At 37.2% G+C, this 11,599-nt stretch overlaps 1 protein-coding gene and 1 pseudogene across 1 annotated transcript; both read right to left on the reverse strand.

The window, feature by feature from the left end:
* Positions 1-81: 81 nt before the first annotated feature.
* Positions 82-1,884, reverse strand: LOC122139206 (glycerol-3-phosphate phosphatase-like). The gene is made up of 2 exons (XM_042735321.1): positions 1,070-1,884; positions 82-981 (listed from the first exon to the last, which is right to left on the reverse strand). The coding sequence occupies exons 1-2, from the start codon at positions 1,668-1,670 to the stop codon at positions 656-658; spliced, it is 927 nt and encodes a 308-aa protein (XP_042591255.1). The 5' UTR covers positions 1,671-1,884; the 3' UTR covers positions 82-655.
* Positions 1,885-7,027: 5,143 nt separating this feature from the next.
* Positions 7,028-10,103, reverse strand: LOC109091247 (annotated as a pseudogene).
* Positions 10,104-11,599: the final 1,496 nt, after the last annotated feature.

Genomic DNA, 11,599 nt, shown 5'->3' on the forward strand with positions numbered 1-11,599 from the left:
ACCCAGAAAAAAGTATGTTTGGTAAGTAGTGAGTTTTCATCCATTTAAGTACAATATTAAGAAAAAGAAAACGTAGTACACTTTTCATTAACAGTTCTTATTTATTTGATCCATTAAGCAAAATGAACACTTTGTTCAAACCATGGTGAAGAAGTAAAATCCTTCCAGGTTTTATGGGTTTGTGAGTGACAAAGCTGTCAAGTGCAAAATATAATAATTAATAATATTCAGAATATTCTCTCACTCATTATATTGCAAGTACAGTGAATTAACAGTACAGAATTGAACAAGTACTTCTGATGAAATAAAAACAAACGGCACAATTTAGAGGGTCACTTGTTTTGTAGCACCCGAGTGTTACTGACCAGAAAACACATACTATATTAAATAAAACACAACAAAACAAACACCAAAATGAAAATGTATTGCCCTCATATTACCTTAATATTAAAACAGTGGGATATTTAAAAAAAAAAGAGGTAGGCCAGTTTGAAATGAAGCCTCGATGTCATAGTAAATCATACTGCATATATTTGTAGAGACAGACAATTTCTATTAAACTTATTTAAATGAACTGTAATATTAAAATACTGATACCCATACAGTATATTGATAAATATTCTATTAAAGTGGGTATATTCTAAACAAACGCTGACTATGCTTGTAGTGCAGGTAAAATGTCAGCAATGCTCTCTATATAGTAGTCAGGCACCATCTTCTGCCGTTGTGGACATTCGCTCTTCTGGTTTGCCTCAGCTTCTGCTACAGTAGAAACTCCTGTGAGGGTCAGCAGGGTCTTCAGGCCACAGTTTGAGCCTAGCATGATGTCCGTGTCCAGTCTATCTCCGACCATCAGGCACCTCTCAGGGTCCAGACCGAACTGGCTGGCCACACACTCGAACATGAAGCTGCTGGGCTTTCCGACCACTTGAGCTTGGCGTTGCGCAGCGGTCTCTACCGCCTTTAGAAGGCACCCTGTCCCTGCAGACAAGCGGAAGACAAGGTCGTTGTGATAACACGACATGATTCAAGGTAACGCATATTTGTGATGTCATTCATATTTGCTTACCAGGGACCGCTTTGCCTCCCTCCAGAGGCAGCCTCGTGTCCGTGTTAGTTCCCACGAACTGACAGTCGGGGTAACACAGGTACTGCAGAGCTCTGTTGAGCTTCATGTAACTGAAATGCTCATCAAAGCCGACAAGTACAGCTCGTACCTCATTATCGAGAGGAACATTCGCCCAGTCTTTCTGACCTCCTGAGATGGGGTCAGGCCCCACACCGACCGGCCGGATCCCCACGTCCTCGAGTTCCTGCCTCATCGCATTGCTCCCAATTAAATAGACTTTTCCGTCGAGTTTACACACATTTTTGAGGTACACCGCCGAGCAGTACGCGGTCCCGAACACCTCGTCCGCGGAGGCATCGAAACCGAGCTTGCCTAATTTATCCGCGTACATTTGTCGGGTTTTTGTGCTGTTGTTCGTAACAAAAAACACCCGTTTTCCGTTTTTCTTCAATGAATTGATAACCTCAGAGGCTCCGGGGATGGCTTGGTCCCCTCTCCATATTACGCCATCGCAGTCAAACAGCACACTGTCCACCGAGTCCAGTAACTGTCTGCTCAGAGCTTCTGTCAGTCGCGTGACGTTACACTTAGATGCAGCCATTCCTCAAGTTACTCTCGATCTTCTTTCTTGTCCTCGGTCCGTCCTAAAATAGCATTTGATCTTCACCTGTCTACGAATAGTCCGCCGACTAGACGGAGATCAGCTTATGTCAGATGATAGAGAATGACAGGGAACTGGAAATTACTAGTTGTTGCAACCGACCGCCACTCTGCCTTGTGCAAGTGATTCATCGTTTGACATTGTAGGTGACGTTTTATACTAGTAAAGCACTTCCGCACCGGTTTAAAGGGCCAGTGACCCTAACAAAATGGCATGAAATAGACATCGGGTAGGTGCCATCTTAACATTCTTAACATTTTTAATGAAACCCAGGCTCTGAGGAAAACATGTACAGTACTTTACACTGTTATAGAGTATTTTTGTAGACCAAAACCACAAAAAAAAAAAAATTTTTTTTTATTTTTTTTTTTGTTGGGGTGGGTGGTTGCAAGTGGCATTTAACTTACTCTACTCACTCGCTAGTCTACTCACAAGTCTGCTTTCATGTTGCATTTAGTCACACTCTTGCAAATTATTCTAACCCAGACTTTCAGGGAATATATGTACATATACAGTGCATTCAGAAAGTATTCATACCCCATTCACTTTTTTCAATTTTATGTTGCAGCCTGATACTACAATTGTTTAAATTCATTTTTAAAAATGTATGCCATGAGGTCAAAGGAACTGCCTGGGGAAAGCAATAATCCAGCAAAATTCCATAATTCACAAATGGAAGAAGTTTGGCACAACCAGGACTATTCCAAGAGATGGTCGCCCATCCAAACTGAGCAATTGATGGAGAAGGGCCTTCTAGTTGAGCTCCATGATCATATATGCAGATTGGAGAAACCTACAGCAGGACAAACATCACTGCAACACTCCACCGATCTAGGCTTTATGGTGGTGTGGCCAAACTCAATCCTCTCCTCAATGAAAACACACTTGGAATTTGCAAACAGCACCTAAAGGACCCTCAGACTCTGAGAAACAAGATTATCTGGTCTGATGAACCTCAGTTATAAGCATCATGTTTGAAGGAAACCTGCTCTGCTCTTCACCTACAGAGCTTCAGGCTATGGGGGTGTTTTTCAGCTGCAGGGACTGAGAGACTGGTCATATGGGGTCTATATAATGCCACATATATATGCAAAAGATATCCTCAATGAAAACCAGTTCCACAGCGCTCAGGACCTCAGACTGGCCGAAGGTTCACATTCCAACATGTCAATGACCCTAAGCACACAGCCAAAGCAACAAAGGAATGGCTTAGGGACAACTCTGTGAATGTCCTAGAGTGGCCAAGCCAGAGCCATGACTTGAACCCTATTGAACATCTCTGGAGAGACCTGAAAATGGCTGTCCACCGAGGGTACCCATCCAACCTGACGAGCTTGAGAGGATTTGCAAAGAAGAATGACAGAAAACCCCCCAATCCAGGTGTGCAAAGCTTGTTGTGTCATACTCAAAAAGACTCGAGGCTGTAATTGATGCCAAAGGTTCTTCAACAAAGTACTGAGTAAAGGGTCTGAATACTTATGTAAATGTGATATTTAAGTTTTTTCTTTTTTAATAAATTTATAGACATTTCTAAAATTCTGTTTTCACTATGTCATCATGAGGTACAGAGTGTAAATTAATGAGAAGATAAAATGAATTAAAAAAATTGTAGTGTCAGGCTGCAACATAGCAAAATTGAAAAAAAAGTGAAGGGGGTCTGAAAACTTTCTGAATGTGTCTATGTATATTGTCAGAGAACTAATTGTATGTTAGGTTTTTGTTGAGGGAACCAGGGTGATGCAAATGATGCATTTTTATGGGATAAAAACTGGAGGTTAAAGTTAACAATCCGGTTGTTATCCGGAAGATTCTGTATTCTTCAGGAGGAAGCCTGTCCTATAGAGTGAAAGTGATACTTTGGCTAAAATTCTTCTGAAAAGATAGGTCAAATATTTTAGAAACAAAAAACATTATCTCCATAAAATCATTTTATTCACCATGAGGTTACATTTTCACAGAATGTTCTTTACCTTATGAAGTATGATTTTATGTAGAAATCATATAACATAAAAAAAAATTCATAAAAAAAGGCTTTAGCTGGGTTTTCACAGGCAGGATCACATAAAAATGTAATTTGATTTTATCTGCACTGTTTGTTCACTGGTTTGCACTCTATCTGCCATGCCTTGCGCTGCTTTTATTTAACCTTATTTTTATTTTATTTTTTCTATTATGTCTCTTTTTACATTCCCTTATTGTATAGTTTTATCTTATATTTTATATTTGATCTAGATTTTTAGGGTCTACTGTTAGTGTTATCTGTATGCACCGGGGGTCTGAGAGTAACGCAATTTCGATTCTCTGTATGTATGTACTGTACATGTGGAAGAATTGACAATAAAGCAGACTTGACTTGACTTGACTAGATTATATTTAATACATGTTATTAAATTAAATATTTTTGTTTTACACCCTGGGTCTTCACATGCAGAACAGTGTTGAAGACCCAGGAGCAGAGTTGAAGGTTTTAAACTATTTACATTGCATTTACGTATGCGGTCATCAAAAATGTAACCCTGCCAGATGCAAAATATTACTGCCTCAAACCAAGCCTCCAAGCTAACAAGGCTTGGACCACCTATGTCAGCCCGCCACATGCAGAAACACCTGGGGCAGCCGTGGCAGGAACAGCTTTCACATGGAGCATGGAGGGATGGCCATTCATGTCAGCTCACTGACTCTGAAACTGTGGCAGATATGACTATTCCAAACTGTACAGTCAGAAAATCAAGAAAAAGTCCTAAGGCTTTCTTTTATAAAGCCACTTGGCTTTGGTAGTACTCTTCTCGCCTTTTTTATTTGTTCTGTTTTTTATGATTTAGAACAGTGGGGTCCAATCCTACTTCTGGAGGGCCAATGTCCTGCAGAGTTTAGCTCCGACCCCAATTAAATATACCTGAACCAAAACAATAAAGATATTTAGGATTGCTAGAATCTTCCAGGTATGCTAGGACAAGCTGAAGCGAAACTCTGCAGGATGTTGGCCCTCCAGGACCAAGACTGGACACACAATTGGTCTTCTTTGTTGTGATGAATGCTATTTTATGCTTTGACAATCCAAGCTCCCACCAGACGACATGACTTATCATCTGCATATCTCTGGGTTTTGGAAAGCGCCCACACACTATAGTCTTAATAAGAGCACTCCCAGTGTTCCTGAAAGAAAGCGATTTGTCTGATGGATAAGCTTGAAATATAAAAGCATGCTGTCTCTGCAACGTGCAAAAAACATATCTGGTATAATTTGAGATATGGTTTATACAGTTTAACTTGTCACTATAATTTAAATCCTAAAGGTTTATGGCAGAATACTTACCATAGAATCTACTGTAGCCAGATATTTGCAGGAGATCCCCGCATCCCAAGTCAATCAGTTTGACTTTAAGGGTTTCTGTGTTGATCAGAAGATTCTCCAGTTTAATGTCATGGTGGAACACTTCATGGCGACAGCAGATGTCACTGGCCATTGTTGCCTTTGCCACGACAAATTATGCTATATCCTCAACAAGGGTGCCTCCACAGACCTCCAAAAAACCCCATAGATCTTTACCTGGTGAGGGGCATTCCAAGACCATGATGTAGTGTTCAGGCTGGTCCTGCCAGTTTCACAGCTGAATGATATGTGGAACTCTTGGGCCCTTATTAACAAGGATTAATAGTGCAACCTCTAATGGAAGGGGTTCGAGATGACCAGGCTAGAAGAAAGATCATTAAAAGATCATTATTAGATGGGGGTGCTTTCCCAAATATAGATTTTTGTGCAGTCTATTTTTGTGGCATCTATGGCAAAGAACCTTTAACATCCGAGGGACCTTTTAATTGGACAAAAGGTTCTTTATAATGGAAGAAGATTCTTCAGAGTTTTAAAATGTTCTTCAAATTAATAAAAAAATAAATGGAACTGAATTGTTCATTAAAGGTTCTTTGTGGAACCAAAAATGGTTCTTCTATATGGCACTACTGTGAAAGCCACCTTTTGTAGACTTACCAGGGGCCCTCGACTCTGGACCCCGAGATTCACTTTCCTACAGAATTTAGCTCCAACCCTAATCAAACACACCTGAACAAGCTAATCAAGGTCTTCATAATTACTACAACGTTGCAGATAAGCAGATCTCGAGGTTCAGAGTTGATGAGCCTTGGTGTAAACCATTGGTCTCAAACTCAATTCCCGGAGGGCCACAGCTCTGCACAGTTTTGCTCCAACCATAATCAAACACACCGGATCCAGCTAATCAGTGTCTTCAGGATTACTATAAACTTCCAAGCAGGTATGAGTTGGAGCTGGTTGGAGCTAAACTCTGCAGAGCTGTGGCCCTACAGGAATTGAGTTTGAGACCACTGGTGTAAACAGTGAAAATATATAGTGAGTGTAGCATATTTGCAATGTAGATGTATTTTTTATGTTCCCTGGCTTTCTGGCAATTTTCACTGCCACCTGAACAACAAAACAAAACATTACGATTACTTTTGAACATCTCAAGTACACAAAACAGTGGACAAACTATACATTAAGAGGACTTGTAATTGACACAGTGTGTGTAACTTAACTTACTCTCAATTCTCAAGTCCACTTTGTTGTGTCATGATGCTGAACTGACTGGTTTGAACGAACTGGCTTATCTTCATGAAGGGGGATTTCAAGGCCACTGGAATTAGCTTCCTGAAGACCATTATCTTTTAGAGAATTTTGATCTTAAATGGAGAATATTAATGGCCTCGGTCAGTCTTCAGCTTTGATATATATTGATACAATGATTTTGATACAATGTGTGAGGGTGTGGGTTTGTAACATATTGTATTGTAATTTGTAACACTTCATCCTAGGGAACAGAAAAATTCCCCTAATTTAGAATTAGGTTTCCAATAATGGATACTCATAGCTAGCTGAAAAATGATGTATATTTTATGATTCAAAGAGATTAAGTAAAACACAGGTACTCTTTCTCAAATGGTAATTTGATTTACCCTTAGGGTGTAGGGTTTACAAATTTGGTTGACAATTTGGCCTCTCAGAGTGTCTAATTTGCTCCATCCGTACACGCCCTCCCTATTTCTGTTTTTACAGTAGGTCTCCTTTAAACATTCTCTCAAACCTTCAATGTTCCCTGACCACTGGTTTGATCATAGTTTTTATCATAATGTATATGTTTTTTAAAACTATATTTAATAAAAAGTCCACAAATACAAAACAGAATTCAACAATAAATTAATTTACAGACCATTATTATCCAATGACGACAAAACAACAACAACAACAACAAAAAACATTTAAATTCAAAATTCTTTAGGCTGAATCAATTCAGATCATGAAGAATCACAATGAATAAGAGAATAACCCTTAAAAATGTGTTAAGATGACATCTATGGTTAAGGGGGAAATGAATTACTAGTTTTACTAGACTATTTCTGTGGTAAATCATTATTACCTGGATGATAATGAGCGGTCCAGCGTGCTGTTGCTCACCTGCTCATCAATGTAGTGAGAATGCAGGAGTCCAGTTCGTAGAACAGCTTGGAGCAACATGTCTGCTGTAAGCACTGCAATATTGCCAGCCATGGCACACACACTCAGAAGGTACAGCAGGAAGTATCTGGTGTTCTGGGCACCGATGCAGTTATTCACCCACACACAATGATGGTCAAATCTCTAGACACATCGATTGCAAACCCCTGTACAAATTAGATCAATAGCATTTGTTGCATAATGTGGGGGAAATAATAAATAAATGCCACATACACTAATGGTGCACTGGGCCATTATTAATAATTATAATAATATTAATTATAATGTTTCACTCAAATATTGTTTCTTGTTTGTTTTTAAACAAAGGGACAAAGAAAATTTGTTTGTGATTAACAACATAATGCCACTTAACAGAATGTAGAAAATTATTTAGTTTATGTGATATAAAATGGGTTTAGCAATAACTGGTTCACAGCTGAGGTAATCAGTAGCTAAACTTTTATATTAGTATACCTTGACTAAGGAAACAGTTACAAAAAAGAAATGCATGGGTTAAAAAATATTGTATAGTTAGCAATGTTTTAAGCTTTACAGATTTAACTGAAATTTACAGTAAAAAATATTGAATTAAATCATCATATGTTTATATCATCGTACAAAAATTTGTTTTGTACCTTTTATAATAAAAAAAAGTGGTAGAGAGATGGACTTTATTGCAAGTAGCTTTTCCACAAACTAAGAAATAACAATACCAGGTGCACAGTGTCACAAATACAAAGTAACACGCAACACTAAAATAATGAAATAAACATTAATTTAACAACATACATTTTAAAATAAAATGCTTATGTACATACAGTAACTGATTTAAAAACTGAGAGGAAACAACTAATAAAATGAAAGCCATGGGGAATTCAATTCAATTCTGATCATGTACTAGTTACTCCACTGCACATCTCGGATCACTTCCTCCTCTCTCTTAACCTCAACATGTTTCCTAACACAACACATAGGGCTACCCCTCCACATGTCATCTTTCGACATAACCTACGCTCACTCTCACCCTCCTGGATATCTGCTATGGTTTCATCTTCGCTTCCTCCACCTAAACAGTTATAGGGTGACCAAACGTGTCATTTTGCCAGAAATCCTATATTGCCTAAAATATCCAGGTTTTGGCTTGGCTTGGCTTTGGCACCACTGGCTCTGCACCCCTTTACCTAAATTCATTACTTCGGACTTATATGCCCTCTAGAAGCTTGCGTTCTGCAAGTGAATGTCGCTTTATTGTTTCATCCCAAAGAGGCACAAAATCACTTTGACTGACTTTTTAATTAAATGTTTCCTCCTGGTGGAATGACCTGCCCAACTCAATCCGAGCAGCTGAGTCCTTAGCCATCTTCAAGAATTGGCTAAAAATACATCTCTTCCATCTTTATTTGACCCTCTAACTCTAGCAATTTCTATTCTAATAATATTCTTTAAAAAACTTGCCCCTTTTAGACTTTAGCACTCTATTCAGTTACTAACTGCTTGTTTGCTTAAACAAACTAACACTAGGTTCTCTAATCTTTTCTATTCTATCTATTCATATTATTTTTATTTATTATACAATTAACAAAAGCAAAAGAGGCCTCTAACACTAGTTTGCTCTATTCTTTTTTCTTTTTATTTACATTTATGCATTTAGCAGACGCTTTTATCCAAAGCGACTTACAGTGCATTCAGGCTAACATTTTTACCATGTGTTCCCTGGAAATCAAACCCACAACCTTTTGTGCTGCTAGCGCAATGCTCTACCACTGACCCACAGGAACACCTATTTATTATACAATAAACAAAAAAAAAAACTCTTGCTACGTGTACTGTGTTAAGCTAACTGAGACTTGTTATAACACTTGTGTATCATTGCTCTTTTGTTGATTTTGATTGCTTCCATTGTCCTCATTTGTAAGTCGCTTTGGATAAAAGCATCTGCTAAATGACTTACTGTAAATGTAAGTCAATGTATGGGTTTTCACTGTATATTATACAATGACTTGTTCTTTTTCATTTCCAGATATTGTATATTCAACAGAATTTTACTGTAAAGTTACATGAAATGTAATCTGATGTTTAAAGGAAGGATAAACCTATACTTACTACAGTGTTCGGATCGTGCAGGTTTGACCAGCTGACAGGTTTAACACTTGACTCCCTGCTGGAACAGTTTTTCATCATACTGGTAGACCTTCAGTTGTGCAGTATGGTTTGCCTTTGTCAAAAGAAAACCCAAATTAAATGTAGAGATATTGGATTTATTTTTAATGGAAATCGGACAATTGTTCATTTGCGAACCTGGATCTCTGCTACAACACAGGTAGAACAGATAAGACTTCACTGTAAGGAATGCACAAACTAACTGAACTTGTGCCCATGTCCAAACAGAAGCCAAAGACCTCACAGGAGAATTCTCCATACACAACCACTTCAAGTAACAAGTGCAAGTAAAGGTCAGTAAAGGGTTAATGGGCTTTTGGCGTTCATTTTTAAATAAGTTAATACTTTTATTCAGCAACGATGCATTAAATTGATTAAAAGTGAATTTTACACAGATACTAAATTAATTAAATGCTATTCTAATGAACTTTCTATTCATCAAAGTACCTTTGATGGAACAGCATGTGCATAGTTCTGTAGCAAATGCTTTGGAGACGTTGTGGGATCCATGAAGAGACAATCTAAAAGAAAACATGATATAAGTTATATTTTAAACAACAAAAGAAATCAGAAGTTTGAAGGACTTTACATACCCTTGTGAACGTGTCCAAAAGCAGACCGAGAGGAGTCTGCTGATGTCCTGAATACTCACAAACCAGAGCAATGCAGGTGAGCACCACCGCCACATATATAGCAGTAATATAGCAGAGTCAGTCATTAATTTCACTTATTAGATGTTTATATACCACGAGAAAGAGCGCTTAAATCAAAACCAAACGTAGTAACATGTAAGATAACTATTTATTTAATAAACCATACTGTATTTAAGTTTTTTTTTTTTTAACAATGTTGGAAATACATTTGAGCTAATATACACAGAAAGAGGCAAGCAAAGGCGTTTTTTAAGTTCATTAACCTTTATTCATCTGAACACCATTCTCACACCAAACAGACAGTAGTGTAGAATAGACGTGAATACGGAACTCTGTTGCCAGATCTCCACACAAAACAAAAAACGTGTTCTGTCAAAACCATACAGACTTTCCTTATCAAATAAGTATAAGGAGGTAAGTAATTATATAATTTTAGATAAAATTATTTAAATATTTTACACTACTGCTCTCTGGAAATAAATGACCAGCAACTAGTTATATATATCCAAGAGGATATGGCAACACTGATACGGAACGTTCTCACTACAACTGTGCTGTCAAAGTAAAAGTCGTCCCAGACTTCTTTTTAATTCTTTACTTTTTCTTTTTCCTTTTTTCCCCCCTGGTTCGCTATTTTGAAGTCATTCAGTTCATGTTTAAATTTGGTCTGCAAATTACTTATTCCTATTTCAAATAAACTATTCTTTCTCAAGATAAGGATTTTTGGGGAAAATGTAGGTTATTATTTGGATAATAAATAATTAAGACAATATCATTTATTAAATTGCAGCATGCAACATTGGTCTGCTAACATACCAACTTTATGATTTACAATACAGCCTGAATTTCAGTTTTTCCACAAGTTTATTTGTCCATCAAAAACTTTGAATTATTTACAATTTTCGTCATTCGTTTCAGAAGCAGGTGGTTGATAATGTTAAGTGCACTTGTTTTCAGTTCAGGGTTGCCATAGCCTTCTAACTGTTGCCTCTTACAGTTATCATGTTACAGACCTGCACATTCACTACAGTGGTGATGCCTCAAAGGAAAGGGATACCACTAAAGTCCTTCGAGAATACTCCACCCAGCAAAGGAAGCAGGTATTCTCTTTTAAAATATGCATGCATTTTAAATCAATATATGAACAATAAGTTCATGAATATAAAGAAAGTTTTCTATGTGTTTTTAAATATGGTCTTTTATTGCACTTTTGGTTGTACATCATTACTATAATTGTGAGCTAACACAATTCAGGATGTAGACTGCTATTATTTTTGGATGTTTAAATTTCAGTTACCAAATCTCATTTTTTTTAATGTTTATGGATTGTACTGTGATACCTAAGTTATTCTGTTTTGTAATATGTTAAATTAGGTCTAATTTATTCCTGCATTTATAAAAGACAGAGGTCTTTATAATTTGAAAATATTATAAAGACCATAGAGTCCTTACAGTTAGTGCAAAAATATAAAAAAGTACTGTTTATTATTTTATGATTGTATTAAATTATTGTTTTATATTTAAATTTATTGTATTACAATACCCATATA

The sequence above is a fragment of the Cyprinus carpio genome, chromosome B12 (genome assembly GCF_018340385.1).
Source record: "Cyprinus carpio isolate SPL01 chromosome B12, ASM1834038v1, whole genome shotgun sequence".
Classification (NCBI taxonomy): Eukaryota; Metazoa; Chordata; class Actinopteri; order Cypriniformes; family Cyprinidae; genus Cyprinus; species Cyprinus carpio.